This window comes from Lagenorhynchus albirostris, chromosome 5 (genome assembly GCF_949774975.1).
Source record: "Lagenorhynchus albirostris chromosome 5, mLagAlb1.1, whole genome shotgun sequence".
Classification (NCBI taxonomy): domain Eukaryota; kingdom Metazoa; phylum Chordata; class Mammalia; order Artiodactyla; family Delphinidae; genus Lagenorhynchus; species Lagenorhynchus albirostris.
In genome coordinates this window covers 99366525-99385552 of record NC_083099.1, presented here as the reverse complement: position 1 = coordinate 99385552, position 19028 = coordinate 99366525, and the positions used below count along the sequence as shown (strand labels likewise).

Genomic DNA, 19028 nt, shown 5'->3' with positions numbered 1-19028 from the left:
AGGGGGTTAAAGATTAGCGAATGGTAGTGATTATTACTTGATTATTACTGACTACAGGGTTTCTTTTGTGGTGATGAAAACGGTCTAAAACTGACTGTGGTGATAACTGCACAACCCTAAATATACTGAAAATCAATGAACTGTATATTTTAAGTAGATGAATTGTACGGTATGCGAATTATCTCAATAAAACTATTATTAAAATCTTAAAAACAAGAAAGAAAAAGAAGCTATCATAGAAGTAGTAATAATTTCCTTTCATATACAGCATATTTGCATCGATGGATGAAATAAGCTTAGTAAAAGACAGAGCCAGGATTGGCAGTTTGTTTATTTATTCATTTGTTCATGCATTCAACAGTTTTTAATAAGCATGTATTATGATTAGGTGTTCTTCTAGGTGCTATAGATGGAGCAAAGAACAATCAGACAAAAATCCCTGCATATATGAAGTGTACCTCCTGTGGGGGTAAGAAAAAATAGACAATGTAAATAAGAAAAATATATAGTATATTAGTCGATAATAAATACACAAGAAAAATGAAGGAAGTTAGGGAAAGTTAAGGGGTTGCAATTTTAAGTAGAGTGGTCAGGGTAGGCCTTACTGAGAAGGAAGCATTTGAATAAAACTCTAAAACAGGTGAGGGAGTGAGGTATCAGGTATGTGGATAACGGAGAACAGTCAAAGGGACTCACAAAGGCCCTCAGAAGGAAGTGTGCCCAGCATTGTTGAGGCCAGAGCGAACAAGGGGAAGACAAGTAAGAGGTGAAGCCAAACAAGTCATGAGAAGCCATATCCTAATGGTGTCTTGGAGGTAAGGACACTGGGCAGAATGAGATGGGGCCTTCGATTTAATAGGATCACACTGATCACTGGGTTGAGAGTAGATTGAAGGGGAGAAAGGGCAGAAACAAAGGTCAGGGAGGAATCTCTTGCCATAATTGAGGTAAAAGTTGATGGTAACGTGAACTAGTGTAGCAGTGGAGGCCAAGAGATGTAGTCAAACTCTGATATACGTACGTATATATTCAGAGAGGTGGTGATGGATGTGAAGTTTGAGACAGAGTCAAACATAACTTGAAGGCTTCTGACCTGTGCTAATTAAAAGTATGCATTCCACGTAAAGTGCTTAGGGCAGTGATTATAATAATAAGTACTGATAAAGTATTCATTGTCAGCTCAATTATCAAGCTGGATCCACTCTAACACAATACTAGCACACAATACTAGAAAATCAGTGATATATGCTCACAGTGAAGGGCAGTATTTAATTCACTCAGTTCTCAACTAAGAGCTTCTGGATGGGAATTTTTTTTTTTGGTAATTTTACTCCAATATTTAATACATACAAAAGAATACTTATAACATATACATTACTACACGAAACACCAAATATACTGTGAACTTCATTTGGGTGCTCTGGACAGCAGGGAATGGCAGCAGTAGTAGTACGCAGAACGCCCTCAGGGATTCTGCTGAAGCTCACAGCACTCTATTCCCTCATTTCCCCCGCGCGGCCCAAAGAAGAGGTGGCATCTACAGTGCACATTCTACACTAGTTTTAGCAGCAGAGTCTAACCCAAAGTGAGTGTGATCATAATCCCGATAAAAAGAGCTGCTCTAACATCTGCCTTCCTTAACCTCAGAAGGCTTTAAAGAGGAGGCAGGCCTCCGTGGGGTTTTGAAGGCAGGATTATGTGACCATGAGGAAGAGCACAAGAAAAATACGAAAACAAAGATGAGCCAATAATCAACAACAGGATGACAGATTTCAGGGTTTTCTTAATGAAGACATCAACATCAGATTTTCTAAGACAGCTCTAACTTAGTTAGCAATATTACTATGAGGCATAATTGATATCCTATAAACAGGGTTTTATTTAAAGTACAATTAAAATTTTTTCTAATATATAGTAACTGCATAGGCTTGGGAACTTCATAGTTATTCCATGAAATATTTTTTAAAACATGATACCTAATGTTAACCCACATGTAATACCATGAAAATATGATATTTTATAAGTTCACAAATAATAAAAAATATCAGCATATTGGCTACTAACTTAGAAATATTTTTGATTGACAGCACTGTCTATTCCTGAGATTAAAGGATTGTGAAAGAGATTTAGATTTTCCCCCAATTAATACTCTGTTTTGTGCTCTTGAATAAATTGAAAAGACTCTCAGCAGTGTCAGTACCCATCACTTACGAAGAGTATATCACCAACTATATTAGCTGCAGGGTATAATTTTTGTCCAGCTGAAGCCATTTACTTCTGACGGAAGGGATGCTTGAGTGCCTTTATTTATTCTAACTCAAGGAGGCATAAAGCACTGTAACTAAGTAATTATATTTACCAGAAAGAAGAAAATACACGAAGCAAGACAATGTATACTACAAATTCTTCTCCTTTATTTGCTCTGAAATTCTTTTAAATAACAAATTCCCCAGAAACTGAAGGGACCCGAGGTCATTCTTTCCGAATTCTCACTTTGTCAGCAACCTTGCATTGCAGGTGTACAGATAGCTACTTTGTTCAAGAGCTAGAGGATGTGGGACAAGGCTCACCTTTCTGCTAAATTCTTGTGTCAATATTATTGTGTGACCTTGGGAATAATTCCTTGTTTCCACGATAGGAACCTGGCACTGATTTGTACCATGTGCAATCTAGTGAAGGGAAATTTACATATATAATAAAACATAATTTACCGTGATTCAGCATCAACTAACATTTACTAAGTGGCAGATAATTTATGTGGCATTTTACATCTAATCTCCTTTTACATACTGAGAATAGAGAATAAATCTTGATTCTCTTAGAAATATTACAATGCCATCTATGGAAGCTGAGTCCACAACAGGAGCTCAGGAAAAATTTTCTCAGATGAAAACAGTCAATTTTTTTTTTTTCACAGATGATGTAGGCATGGCTCAGTTGCCTAAGCAGTAAGTCAAATAGGCTACAAGCTACATATGGATAGATCAAACCCTCTCCACACCTAAATTTCTATATACTAAAAAATGAATATAAGACATATTAAAGACATTATAAGACATATTGAAATAACATAAGACATCTTATATTAAAATATAAGAGACATTAAAAATATTAAAGATTGTAAGACACATTAAAATTCTTTTGTAACCTAGTATCGAGGACACTAATAATATCTTAGTAAGAGTAGCAGTGAATGAATTTGTCCCCCGGATAGCACAAGATAGCACAAACACATACTTAGCCCCTTAAAAGAATTGCTAACTTACTAAAAAAAAAAAAAACCAAAACACATAGAAAACACTTAAAATCATTAAGGTGCTCTTGAGGTTATCTGTCAGTCTGAAATAAACTCTATCTCATAAAGGTGAATTGCCTCTTTGGGTTATACCACTTTAACAAATTAATTTTGTTTATAAATTTCTCTGCAAAATTGGTAACACTTATTCATCAGCACCTTTGTTGTACAAGTTGACATCAAAATACAGATATTTTTCTGCATGTATACACACAAACACTATACATATTCATTTGTGTATAAATAAGGACAAATCTAAAAATATGCATGTAAACTGAGACTTCATTAATAAAATCTTACTAAATAGTTTAAAAGTTTTAAAACGTCTGCCAGACACAACAACAAAAATTAGGAACACAACAGAAAAACTAAAAATAGAAACATAGCTAGGTGTAGCACTCAAAACAGAAAGGATCCTATAAAATTACTGTACAATTAAGGTAGCAAACAATCTAAGGAATTCATGCTCTATTTTCAAAACCAAAAACATCGCATGCAGGAAAAAAACAACCAGTTACAGAAATCTGGACTCTATTAGAAAGGAGTTCTCTATTCCGCCCCTATGTTTCATTTACAAGTTAATATAATCCGATGGAAGATGGAAGAAATGGAAAATATTTGCAAAAAAATGTGGTTAAAGAATGTGGCAATTAAAACCTTTTATACTATCCGTGTTAAGTCTAAAAATAACCCAGCATATAGCAATAATAACCCTGTCAAATGGGAATATTTGTCAGGCTCAGCTGTCCCCAAGTCCTAAGCACATTGTCAGGAGGCAATGAATAAACAAGTGTTTATGAGTTCCAATTAGGCAGCATGTTAATACATCTACATTGGATCATTTTATTTCACATGTAATTTTAAACTAGCTCCTGTTTTTTCCTAAAAAAATAAAGGCAAACTTTAGAGTGACCAATACAAAATTCTGGATTGGTAAAATTTGAAGTAATGAGGTTTAACATTACTTTTTAAGTGATAATTCATGTTCTAAAAAAGGAATATCAGACTATCACTTTTCAGCTGGTCATATACATATATATGTGTACACACACACAGATACACACCCCGCCCCAAATTGATGGCACATAACAAACAGAGGCTGCCTTAAAAGACCTGAAGCTATCAATGCAAATGCAGACATGCCTTCTGAGCTCATTGTTCCGTAACTAAAATTACCTAAAAAATTATTGCCCAGAGTCATCCTAGAAATGCTGAGCTTTTCTTAGAAAGTGGTTAATGTTGGACAGATTCAAAACCAGGAATTTAGAGCAAATCACCTATAAAATTTATTTTATTTTTCAAGTCCAGTGGTAAATGCTGTTTTTTACATTTACATTTTAGAATGAAAATGTCGGTATCATTTATTATTCTGGATTAAAAGATCTGAGTTACTGAGTCTGGACCTGTGAGTGGCTGGCTTAGCCTCTCTCAGTAAGACCAGCAGTAACTAAGGAGTTTCTCTCTACAGAACTTCTAAACAGTGGTTGCTAATATGTTGCCCAGGATATGTCTAGGATCCATGTACATCTTCATTTTCAGATGAAAATTTCAATTTCAGAAAGTCTAGTTCGAATCTGATGGAATTATACCAACTCAGAGTAAATTACTAATCCTCTAATTATTACTGAAGTGTTGATTAATATTTTTATCTGTCTTTCTTTGCTACCCAATAGAAACAGGAAAACTTCCTTTCACTGGTGGATAAAATCTTTCAAAAATGAGCTTTACAGGTGAAAATTAAAAGTGGTAATTGTCAATGTAAAAGACTGGAAACTACTGCTCAAAGATCATTAAAAATAACAGAGAGGAATAAAACCATAAAAGTTATAAAAACTAGACCCTAAAGTGAAGAGCACACCAGGTACAGTGCCCCAGACATCACCGAGGCACTGTAGCAGCTCAGCACCTCATCCAAGAGGCTTCTTTGTGTCTGAAGCCTCTTACTTCAGCATAAACTCAGGTAGAATGAATATTAATCCTTTGAAATGTTTCCCTGTAGAAGATATGTCTGGTTCAAAAGTCTTTAAAAAGAATTAAATTAGAATCTGGCCTAATTCTGGAGCTACTTTTATAGCAAGATCTCTTAATTTGGTCATCTCTGATCCAGTCCCCTCTAAATAGCCTCTTACCTGGCCTCCCTATAATTCTTCCTCTCTCTCTTGGGCCCGTTCTTCACAGATCAGGGAATCGTAAAAACAAAAACATAAATCCAGTCACATCACTACTCTGCTCTAACAGCTTCCATGCACTTTTTTTGGGATAAAACTCCAACCCTTACATTTTCTGCAAGGCCCTGAATAATGTGACTTACCACTCATTGATTTCACCCCAGCTGTGCTGGTTATTTTTCCAGTTCCTCCAAAGCTCCTTCCCACCCTAAGGCCTTTGCACCTGCTGCTCTCTTCCCTACAATGTTCTTCCCTGTATGTCTGGAACCTCCAATTAATCCTTTGGTTCTGGGCTCAGAAGTGGTTTCTTCAGGAGAGCTTTGCTCTTCACCAATCTTCTACTCCCCGCACCCTCTGGCCTCCCATTATCTGAATGTTTCCTTCATCATACTTATTATAACTGCAATTAAGTAACCATGTGTTTAATGCCTTTTTCCAACCCTGTACTGTAAGCCCTGTGAAGGTGTGATTGCGTCTGTCTCATTTACTGCTGTTTTCCCGGTGCCAGGCCTATTGCAGGAAATAAGGCACTGAAGGGAATATAATTTTGCAATGGGCTCTTGTAAGAAGTAATGAAAATTAGTCTATCTTACACAAAATCATGGCTGTATCAACCACACATCACACTATAACGTTAACAAGTCTTTGTGACAGTTTAACAAATGACGAAGCCAGTGAAGCAAGATTTTTCACAACTTTTTCATTCCCAAATACTCTAAACCGTTAACTAGGTTATCAAGCTGGGGACATGTAGCGATGTTCCTTGAAAATATTCATGGAATTCAGTGTGGCAGCTAAGTTTCCTGGATGGAAACAAACTGAGACTCTCAACCAAAGTGCACCAGCCTTCAAATGAATGAGCCATTACAAGAAATTATGTCTGAAAGGCCACCCAAGAAGAAGTAATATGAAATTCAACCAGTGTTCTCTTGAACTTAGCCAATTCACTTCAAATGAAACAAATGTTTGATGGATGGGTAAGAACGCACAAAAACATTAAGAAAAAATTCAGGAGCAAGCTGTGAGATGAGGATTTCCCAAGATGATTATGACTTTGTAAAGTGTTACTATAAAGAAGTTCCTGATTAAGGTGGATATTTCGAAAAAATCTTTGGAAGCTAAGAGTCATCTAAAATAGTGACATAGCCATTTTAAATCTGGCATAGATGTATATAAGTCTACAATATACTGATTGTGGTATCTGAGATGATTGTCAATTCTTAAGAAACTCTAATAAGGGCATTTAGGTTTCCGTGGATCAAAAGCTCCATAATTTAAATATCCAATGTAAGAAACTTTTTTTTGTAAAGAGGAGATACTTATTTTCCAGAAACCTTTAACTCAATAAATAACAAACAGAGAAAGGGGAAAATATGAAAACACAAAATAAATAATTTAACCTGATACTGCGACCAAGAAACTTAAGAAGAATAAGAAGCAAAGTAATTATCTTCTATCCTCTCACCCATCAACCCAAGACTTTCACAAAGTAAAACCGAAAGGATGGAAAGCTATCATTTCACTCTGTGTTTTCTACCTTACTCTTCTAATGGTGGCGGGCGGGGCAGGAGTGGGGAAAGTGAGATGTGTGTGTGTACAGTAGTCAAAGGGGGGAAACTAACATTTGTCTTTTGCCTACTATGTTATGTGCCTACAGACACTAAACATGTATTATTAGATTTAGTCCTCACAACTAACCCATTTACAGATGAAACTGACAGGTGAAATGACTGGTCAGAGGTCACTTGCTTAGTACACGGCAATGGCAGGCTTCGATTCCAGGGCTACCTAGTGCCCCTTCTACAACACCACACTGCCTTAGTTTTCCTCGTTCTGTCAAATATATTAATTGTTCATTTAGCATAACACTTCCAGTTCTTTTCTTTCCATTATTCCATTCAAATGAGTTTTCTTTTTCACTCTGAGGGATTTTATTAGTCTTCAAACATTGTTCCATAGCTTAGAAATTAAGGGAAAGTAGACCTTTTTTCACACAGAACAGCTCTCCTCTCTCACACTCTTAATGAAACTTTAATGAGACAGATAGTGTGTATCTATTTCACTTAATAGCCTTGCTTTTAATTCCCCCCTTCAGATTCTAAATATTAACAATCTAGAAAATATCTCATGTTTATCTTGTAGTGTCTCAGAGAGCACTCCCCAGGTTACTCCTGGTGCTATGCAAGTCTCTTCTTTGAAAAGAATGGTAATATGGTTTTTAACACAGTAAGATGAAGTGGTAAACTGTGGATAATAAAGCTTTAAATTGATACATTTCAGTAACTGATTTTTTTTTTTTTTTTTTTTTTTTGTGGTACGTGGGCCTCTCACCCCCGTGGCCTCTCCTGCTGCGGCCTCTCCCGCCGTGGAGCACAGGCTCCGGACGCGCAGGCCCAGCAGCCATGGCTCACGGGCCCAGCTGCTCCGCGGCATGTGGTATCTTCCCGGACCGGGGCACGAACCCGTGTCCCCTGCCTCGGCCGGCAGACTCTCAACCACTGTGCAACCAGGGAAGCCCCACTGATAGATATTTTAAAGTTATTATCATTTGTGTTCCAATCTTATAAAGGTGGAAAACTTAATATTTCTTCTACTAAGGAAAGGTAAGTATATAAAAAGACTTTATATAAAGTTAATATACTTAATTTTTAAAATTCTGAAACCGATCTAATTTTGTCAGATTTATGTATGTGGTATTAACTGTTCAGTCTTCCTACTGTATTCCAAACTCAGATAACAGGTACTCAAAGAAAACATTGCATTTTTGTTTTCAGAAACTGTAAAATGTGGAAATCATGATATAAAGTGAAAATTACCTTGCTTATCTATAACCGAGTATGAAGCCAAAAATCCTCGTCCAGAAACATGAATTCCACTCATGAACAGCACTGTAATTTCATTGCTTTTTGATTCAATTGAATGGTTCATTTGCAACCCCAGACCACAGTATTTGCCTAGGAATCAAAGAAAAGCAGATATTTGGTGTGATTCATGAAGTCGATAATATTTACAATGTAGGTAAAAGAATCATAATAATATACCAAACTGGGCATTAAATTAATCTAAAATGACTAGAATGTTTAATGATGAAAAACTCACATTACTCTGGAGAGAAAAAAAATTCCAAGTAATAACTGTTCAAATGATTCAAAAGGAAAAACAGTGTATACAGGCATCACTGACCTTATAATGACTCAGTTTCCTGTGAAATATATTTATACTCTTTAAAACCGTGACAAGGAATTTAAAAAATTAACTTAAAGCATTTCATGCAGGCAGGTGGCTCATAAGTGAATTGACAGTCAAGCAGTAGTATTCTTAACATGTTCCCCAAGGGGGAACAGATTCTTGAGCTCTGGGCACCCCTTAAACCTTTTACAGACCTTCTCAAGTTTTCTTCCAAGAATTGTTGGACTTCTGTCAACCCCTTTAGGTGATCATATCTAGTCCTACAGCTTTAACTATGATATGACAATTCACATTTATACCTCTACATAGCCTTTTCCTTGAACTTCAGATGCATGTATCTAACTGCCTACAAACTTTTATCCTTTAATGTCTAACAGACATGTAAAAAATAACATATCCTCCCTCAGTACAGATCTAAGTTTATTAAGATAAAAGGGCAGAAAAAAAAATTAGAGCAAGATATCCACCAATAACTAATAAAAATGGGTTTTTCTTTTTCTTTTTTTTATTCCCAAATTTCAGCCATTTATTTTTTTTCATCTTTTAATTCCTATGGGGTTCATCAATTCTTTATCAGTTAACATTCTCATTGACAAAGACCAATTTATATTAACTATAGTTATATATAACATATCAAGGGAGTACATGGGAAAATCAGAACACAAGACTTCATCAGCTAAATAAAGTTCAACTCAGTTTGCTGTTATGGAGACAAACAAGATAAATACATTGAAGCATAAACAAAATATTACGCTCAGAATAACAGCATTTCAGAAGGAAATGGAAAGCTGAAGATACAATAAACATCTCTAATTTACAATATGTATAATTATATAATTTATTAAAATCAACACAATTCATGTACAAAACATTAACATGGCAGCCATTAAGTTTGTTAAGCACTTCAAATACTGAAATGTTAAAACAGTAAAACTACACTAAGCAACTTCTGCATCAAGGGATCTAATCTAACTCACTAGTTCAGGTTGAACATTCACTCTCCGAAGTATTTCTTCAGGCATGCAAAAAACAGGGCTAACAGGTTTAATATGTTCTTCTCCCAAAAGTGACAATCCAGCAATTCCAAATAGAGCGTGAAAAGGATCTACCATATCTCCTGGCCTGTCCGCAAATCCTCCCGTTTCTTCATCTTGACACGCTAAAATGAAACTGCGCAGTTTCTGTCTGTCAATCCAATGAAGCCTTCCAATTATCTTTAGGGAAGCCAACACCCATCAAGAATAGCATACATCTGGTAACTTCTCTGGCCTTCCATTGAGTCCACCTGATGGAAGCTGTCGTTCACAAAGCCACCAACCAAGTAAATCAGAATTTACTCGATGCAACTGACTAGTAATAGCCAGGAATCCTGCCCAGCATGGGATTCAGAACCTGGCCTGCAACCAAATCCACCATCAAAGTTCATACATGATAAAACAAATTCGATTGCCTTTTCCACATTAATAGCATCCAGCTTCCCCAATAGAGCCAAAGTTGCCACCGCACAAAAAGAGAATCTTGTGTTGATTTCTCCCTATTACATAAAAGTAGATTTTCACATCCCATGAAGCAGCTGGACTCTCCTGCCTGCACTGCATTCAGCCCTTATCTTTTAGACTGGCCCCCTCTGTTCCAGTACTCCTGTATGCTGATATAACTAGCACAGTGCATGCTGGAACTTCCAGCAGACGATTAACTCCAGTTAGACCAGCTGCTTAGTGGGACCCCAAATATCTCCAGCGAAAGAACCATCTTCTTTCTGTAGACTCTGAACATATTCCACAACTTTATTTACATCAATAACATTAATACTATCATAGAAAGAATCTGGACAGCACTAAGAGTGTACAAGAGATGAGGATCATGTCCAATACTAGCACTTATTCCACCACACTCGTGTTGACAAGACTTAATAAATGTCAGAATTTCTTCTCTATTCTTGCGATGTAGCCGTCCCATGAGATCCATTACAGTCAGACCCCAATAGATGCCACTCATTCCCAAATGTTCAGACACACAGTATTTGTAATCATCTTTGAGCCATAGGATGCTATATAATCTGCATGCTTCTCCACTAATAGGGTGTCGGGTGCATCTGACTTGATAATAACATCCTTCTGCGGTGTGCCCATGTCTGAGACCAAAAAAAGCAAAAATGGGTTTTTCTTATGTGCCTGGTAACTTTAACAAATTCTGAATAAAAAGTTCTAAAAATATTTTAAGTTGAACAACATCACTTGAATTAGAGTAATGTGAACTTCCATAGATATCATTTTCAAGGACTATACATTTTCATGTGAGTAGAAAATGCTAAATAATCAACCAAAACCCCCCATCAGAACTGGCAAGGGAGATAAGGTCACAAGGTCGATATACAAGTCAACTGTAAACAATAACCTAATCAAAATGGGCAGAAGACCTAAATAGACATTTCTCCAAAGAAGACATACAGATGGCCAACAGGCACACGAAAAGATGCTCAATACTACTAATTACTAGAGAAATGCAAATCAAAACTACAATGAGGTATCACCTCACACCTGTCAGAATGATATCATCAAAAAATCTACAAATAATAAATGCTGGAGAGGGTGTGAAGAAAAGGGAACCCTCCTACACTGCTGGTGGGAATGTAAATTGGTGCAGCCACTATGGAAAACTGTAAAATAGAGCTACCATATGATTCAGTAATCTCACTCCTGGTAACATATCCAGAAAAGATGAAAACTGTAATTTGAAAAGATACATGCACCCCCCTCCCCCCGCCAACGTTCATAATATAGCAGCACTATTTACAATAGCCAAGACACAGAAGCAACCTAAGCATCTGTCAACAAATGAATGGATAAAGAAGATGTGGTATGGGACTTCGCTCATGGTCCAGTGGTAAAGAATCCACCTTCCAATGCAGGGGACGCGGGTTCCATCCCTGGTCGGGGAACTAAGGTCCCAAATGCCACGGGGCAACTAAGCCCGCGTGCCTCAACGATTGAGCCTGCGTGCTGCAAACTACAGAGCCCAGGCACTCTGGAGCCCAAGCACTCTGGAGTCCACATGCCCTGGAGCCCACACACCACAACTAGAGACAGAAAACCCACGGGCCACTAGAGAGAGAAGCCCACACGCTGCAACAAAGACCCGACACAGCCAGAAAAAAAAAAAAAAAAAAAAGAAAGAAAAAAAGACAAAAAAAGAGACGTGGTATGTATGTGTATGTGGTATATATATATATATATATATATATATATATATATATATATATACCACACACACACACACACACACATAATGGAATATTACTCAGCCAAAAAAGAATGAAATATTGCCACCTGCAGCAACCTAGAGAATATCATACTAACTGAAGTCAGAAAGACAAATACATGATATCACTTATATGGGGAATCTAAAAAATAATACAAATGAATTCATTATAAAACAGAAACAGACTCACAGACACAGTAAACAAACTTATGGTTACCGAAGGGGAGAGAGAGGTGGGGAGGGAAAAATTAGGAGTATGGGATTAACAAATACAAACTACTACTGTATATATAGTAGATAAGCAACAAAGATTTACTGTGTAGCACACGGAATTATACTCAAAATCTTGTAACAGCCTATAATGGAATATAATTTGCAAAAAAAAAACCTGTGAATCACTATGCTGTACACCTGGAAACTAACATAATATTGTAAATCAACTATACTTCAATTTTAAAAAATCAATTTTATTTCCATAAACTAGTGACAATCTGAAATGAAATTTTTAAAGCTTAATTTATAATAGCAACAAAAAGATTAACTATTTAGATACATTTAAAAAAAAGAAATTCAAAATCTGTACATTAAAATATGCAAAACACTGCTGAAAAAAATTAAAGAACTAAATAAATCAGGAGATATACCAAGTTCATGGACTAGAAGATTCAATATTGTTAAGATGTCAGTTCTCCCCAGATTGATCTACTGATTCAATGCAATCCATATCAAAATCTTAGCAGGTTTTTTTTTTTTTTTTAGAAATTAACAAGTTGAACCTAAAATGTATGTGGAAATACAAAGGACATAGAATAGCCAAAATAATTTTAGTAAAGAAGACAGTGGAGAGACTTACATTACCTGCTTTTAAACTTACTATATAAAACTACAGTAATCAAGAAGAGTGTGGCATCATCGTAAGGGCAAATATCTACATTAATCTGAATGGAGCAGAACAGAGTCCAGAAATGAACCTACTTACAACTATCAACTGATTTCTGACAAAAGTGTCAACAGGGAAAGAACAGTCGTTTCAACAAATGTACTAAGCCAGTTGGATATCAATATGAAAAAACAACTTAGAACTTCACAATATATACAAAAATTACGTCAAAATGGATCATAGATTTAACTCTAAGAGCTAACCTTATAAAACTCTTACAAGAAGACATAAAAGAAAACTTTGTGACTTCGGGTTAGGCAAGGATTTCTTAGATTCAAAACCAAAAGTATAATCCATTGAAGAAAAATATTAATAATTAGGATTTTATCAAAATTTTAAATGTTTGCTCTTTAAAAGACACCATTAAGAAAATGAAAAAAACGACAGGCTAAGAAAAAATATTTGCAAAACATTAATCTGATAAAGACCTCACATCTGAAATGTGTAAAAAACTCCTGTAACTCAATCAATCCAATTTTTTTAAATGGGCAAAAGATTTAAACAGACACTTTAACAAAGAAGACACACTCAAGGCAAATAAGCACATGAAAAGGTGCTCAACAGTATTAGTCATTAAAGAAATGCATTATTAAAACTAATGAGGAGATACCACTACATACCCACTAGATTAGCTATAATCAAAAAGACTGACAAAACCAAATATTGGTAAGAATGTGGAGAAACTGAAACCTTCATACACTGATGATGGAATCATAAAGGGCACAGCCATTTTTGAAAAACAATTTGGCAGTTTCTTAACATGTTAAACATAAAATATACGTATCATACATTTCATACAACCCAACAATTCCACTTCTAGTTATCTTCTATTTGCCCAAAACAAAAATGATGAACCTCAAAAACATTATGCTAAATAGAAGAAGCCATTTATGATATTTCTAGAAAAGGCAATAAAAAGATAAAACATAGGATCAGTGGCTGCTTGGGACCAGGGGTGAAGTGGGAACAGACTCTAAATGGGCACAAGGGAACTTTTTGGTGTGATGGAAATTTCTAAACCTGCATTTTAGTGATGTTCACCCAGCTCTATAAATTTACTAAAACTCATCAAACTATACATTTAAAATAGGTGAAATTTATGGTATATAAATTGTATCTCGATAAAGCTTTCAAAAGAAATGCAAACATTAAAACAATTTTTATTGTGAGGTGTTTTGCACAAAGAAAAAGTAGGTCACAGAATCAGACACAGCAGAACGAGAACTTCAGAGATCTATTCCATGCCCCTTCTGACAGCTGAAAAAACTGAATACCAAACATCAAGGTGTGCATACACGCACGCGTGTACACACACACACACACACACGTCTTAGGTGTTTGCTATGGTGTTCAATATAAAATATATGTCTTGTTCATCCTTTCTTTATTTTTTTTATTTTTTAAATATTTATTTATTCAGCTGTGCCGGGTCTCAGTTGCAGCACTCCGGCTCTTTGTTGCTGAGTGCCGGATCTTTATTTGCAGCATGCAAACTCCTAGTTGCGGCATGTGGGATCTAGTTTCCTACCAGGGATTGAACCCGGGTCCCACGCATTGGTAGCGTGGAGTCTTAGCCACTGTACCACCACGGAAGTCCTTGCTCATTCTTTCTTTAAAAACACCTACTGTGCAAAAAAAAAAAAAAAAAAAAGCCTTCTATTGCTAAATGTGGAATGCAATTTAAATATAGCTATCAATATTTTTAACTTTCAAGTAAAACAACAAAGAACCCTATAACAGTTATTATCTGAATATACAAGAAGAAAAGATGATTAAGTCTTTAGATTGTTTAATACTAAATAACTTAGAAACAGTCTGGTAAATAGGACAAACATTAAATACTGTATTATTTTTGAATACTAAATATTAAAAAATGACCTAATATTAAAACAGAGCAATATAATATGTACTTCATGTTATTCCAAATATTATCTCAAATACTAAAAATATTAGACATTGTATAATTTGTTAGCAAAACCAAATGTGTGCAGAGCCAGGGCCCATCACATTAAATCTTAAGGCCCAGTGGGAATAGGTAAAAGGAAGAAAAATTGTATCAGCTAGAACCTTTACATAAACCAGTTAACTCTTGTAAAAATGAACAATAGGTTCAGCTGGGCTTACCAGCACTAGCTGTTCTTTGCCATTTAAGGATTTTATTACAAGGCTCATGAAGGTGGTCAGTACAAATACTGACTTTTCAGATACTTTTAGATACAAACAAAAAAGGTCATATTTAAATGATCATAAAGAATATGATCATGACACACAGAAGTATCCTTACTTTATAAAAATTATATCATGTATACGAATACTAGGAAATTCCAAGTTATTAGATTTAAAAGTGAAAGTGCTCTATGAAAATAAATTGACAAAAATATATTCTTGAAGTGAAACAAAAAATTTTTTAACCCTTTTATAATATAGACATAATCATAAAAGTATTTTCTATTAGCATTGCAGTTTTACCTCTTGTTTGTTTATTTATTTAGAGTTCTCTTGTCATCTGAAATGTGTATAAATTCAATCTGTGGTAGAAACAGAACATTTTTTTAAAACCCCTCTTTTTCTGTGAAACTCAAAAGGCAGTCCTAAAGAATCCCAATTTAAAAAAATAACAAGAAGAAAAGAAAAGCACAACAGCTCTCCTTGCTTAAGTGAGATCAATATATACCAGATAAAAACCTATTTTCACCTCTTATTCCCAGCCAGGATGATGGTATCTCTCCTCACTTGGCTTGCCTTTGATCACAGGTTTTACCCATTATACAAGTAACACAAGCACTTGGCAAAATACTCTGGGAAAGAAAGAAGAAAATTCATCCTTAATCTGGGCCAATATACTCGTTAATTCTCTAACTGCTTTCCCCAATTGGTTATTCAAAGGTACTCCTGAATCAACAAGAAGCATTTAACTGCCAACAATTATAGGTTCTGCTGATGGCTCTCAAAGCCAGCCAAATTTGTTAGAAGTTTCTCATGGATAAATAAGAGAAGAATTTCAAAAAACAGTATATGGATATAGAAAAATATAATTATAAAAGCTAATCAAATATTAATCACCATAAAACCCATGACACACTGGTTTATAGTCTAAAAGAATCCATGTTCTGGGCAAATAAAAATGTTTGAAAAATCATTAGCCCTTAGGAAACTAGAAAAAAAAAGCAAATTAAATCCAAAGTGAGCAGAAGAAAAGAATTAGAACAGAAATCGATCAACATGAAAACAATGGAGAAATTAATGAAACTAAAAGCTGCCTCTTTGAAAAGAAAGTCAGTAAGCCTCTAACTAAGAAAAAGAGGACACAAATCACTAATATCAGAAATGAAAGTGGGGACATCATAATATTAAAAATGATAATAAAAGAATACTATTAACAACTCTATGTCCACAAATTTGATAACCTAGACGAAATGTACAGGTCCTTGAAACACACAACTTGACAAATTCATACAAGAAGTAAACAATCTGAATAGGCCTATATCTATTTAAGAAATTGAATCAATAATTAATAGTCTTTCAAAAGAGAGAACACCAGGCACATATGGGTTCACTGGTGAATTCCATCAAACATTTAAGAAAGACATCACACTAAATCTCTACAATCTCTTTTCAGAGGACAGAAGCAGTGGAAATATTTCCTAACTCATTCTATGAGGCCAGCATTACCCTAAAACCAAAACCAAAACCAAAGACATTACAAGAAAACTACAGACCAATACCTCTCATAAAAATAGATGTAAAAATACTCAACAAAATATTAACAAATACAATTCAACAATGTACAAAAGAATTACACACCACGATCAAGTGTGATTTATCCCAGGCATGCAAGATTTGAAAATCTTGCATGCCTGGTTCAACATTTGAAAATCAATGCAATTCATCACATCAAGAGGCTAAAAAAGAAAAACCACATGATCAAATCAATAGATGCAGAAAAAGCATTCGACAAAATCCAACATCCATTCATGATTAAAAAAACTAGGAATAGAGGAGAACTTCCTCAATTTGATAAAGAACATTCCCCAAAAAAACCTACAGCTAACATCACACTTAATAGTAAGAAATTAAAAGCTTTCCCAATATCAAGAGCAAGGCAAAAAATGTCCCTTTTCACCACTCCTGTTTAACATTATACTGGAAGTACTAGCTAACATAATAGGACAAGAAAAGAGGAAAAAAGATCATACAGATTGGGAAGGAAGAAATAAAACTCTCTTTGTTCATAGATGACACAATCATCTGTGTAGATAATCTAGAAGAAATAACAAAAACTCCTTTAATTAATAAGTGATTACAGCAAGGTTAATATACAAAAATCATTTGCTTTCCTATATATCGACAACGAACAAGTGGAATTTAAAATTAAAAACACAATACCATTTACATTAGCACCCCCCAAAATGGAATACTTAGGTATAAATCTAACAAAATATGTATAAGATCTACATGAGGAAAATTACTAAACTCTGAAGAACAAAATCAAAGAACTAAATAAATGGAGAGATGCTCCATGTTAATGGACAGGAAGGCTAAATGTTGTCCAGATGTCAGTTCTTCCCAACTTAATTTATAGGTTCAATCTAAATAAAAGTGCCAGCAAGTTGGGATGATTAGATATTCATCTGTAAAAGAATGAAACTGAATTCTTATCTTATACCACTCACAAAAATTAACTCAAAGTGGACTAAAGACTTAAATGTGAGGGACTTCCCTGGTGGTCCAGCAGTTAAGACTCTGTGCTCCCAATGCAGGGGGCTCGGGTTCCATCCCTGATCAGGGAACTAGATCCCGCATGCCACAACTAAAGATCTCGCATGACACAATGAAGATCCCGCATGCGGCAATGAAGATCCCGTGTGCCACAACTAAGACCTGGCACAGCCAAATAAATAAATATTTTTTAAAGACTTAAATGTGAGACCTGAAACCATGAAACTTCTAGAAGAAAAAACAAAGGCATAAAAAGTTCCTTGAGGGGCTTCCCTGGTGGCGCAATGCTTAAGAAGCCACCTGCCAATGCAGGGGACACAGGTTCGAACCCTGGTCCATGAAGATCCCACATGCCGCAGAGCAACTAATCCCTTGCACCACAACTACTAAGCCTGAGCTCTAAAGCCCGTGAGCCACAACTACCAAAGCCCATGCGCCTAGAGACCAGTGCTCCACAACAAGAGAAGCCACTGCAATGAGAAGCCTGCACACTGCAATGAAGAGTAGCCCCCACTCGCTGCAACTAGAGAAAGCCCGTGCGCAGCAACGAAGACAGCCAAAAATTAAAAAAAATAAGTTCCTTGACATGGGTCTTGGAAATGATCTTTTGGACATGACACTTAAAGCACAAGCAGCAAAATAAAAAATAAACAAGTGGGACTATATCAAACTAAAAAGCTTCCCTAGAGTGAAAGAAACCATCAACAAAGTGAAAAGACAACCTATGGAATGGGAAAAATATCTGCAAACCATGTATCTGATAAGGGGTTAATATCCAAAATATATAAAGAACTCACACAACTCAATAGTAAAACAAAAAAAACACCTCAATTAAAAAATGGGCAAAGGGGACTTCCCTGGTGGTCCACTGGTTAAGACTCCAGCTTCCACTGCAGGGGGCGTGGGTTCAATCCCTGGTCAGGGAACTAAAATCCTGCATGCTGCCCTGTGCAGCCAAAAAAAAAAAAAAAAAAAAGGCAATAAAAAAAGTGGGCAAAGGACCTGAATAGACTTTTCCAAAGAAGATATGTGAAAGGCCAAAAAGTACATGAGAAGACGCTCAACGTAACTAGTTATTAGGGAAATGCAAATGAAAACTACAAAAAGATATCACCTCACACCTGTTAGAATGGCGATCATCAAAAAGACAAGAGATAACAAATGCTGGTGTGGATGTGGAGAAAAGAGAATCCTTGTGCACTGTTGGTGGGACTGTAAATTGGTAGTGCCACTATGGAAAACAGTATGGAGGATCCTCCAAGAATTAAAAACAGAACTACCATATGATCCAGCAATTCCACTTCTGGGAATATATCCAAAGGAAACAAAAACACTAACTTAAAAAGGTATCTGCACTGCCATGTTCACAGCAGCATTATTAACAATAGCTAAGACATGGAAACAAACTAAGTGCCCAAAGATGGATGAATGAATAAAGAAGTTGTGGTACATATAC

The 19028-nt window shown here is 35.7% G+C and overlaps 1 protein-coding gene and 1 pseudogene across 1 annotated transcript in view; both read right to left on the bottom strand.

The window, feature by feature from the left end:
* DCBLD2 (discoidin, CUB and LCCL domain containing 2) overlaps positions 1-19028 on the bottom strand; it is an 87365-nt gene that overhangs the window by 29704 nt on the left and 38633 nt on the right. Inside the window, exon 3 of the mRNA XM_060150703.1 lies at positions 8280-8417. Within this exon, the coding sequence (XP_060006686.1) occupies positions 8280-8417 (138 nt within the window). The remainder of the gene's footprint in view (positions 1-8279; positions 8418-19028) is intronic.
* LOC132520640 (geranylgeranyl transferase type-2 subunit beta-like) lies at positions 9159-10784 on the bottom strand (annotated as a pseudogene).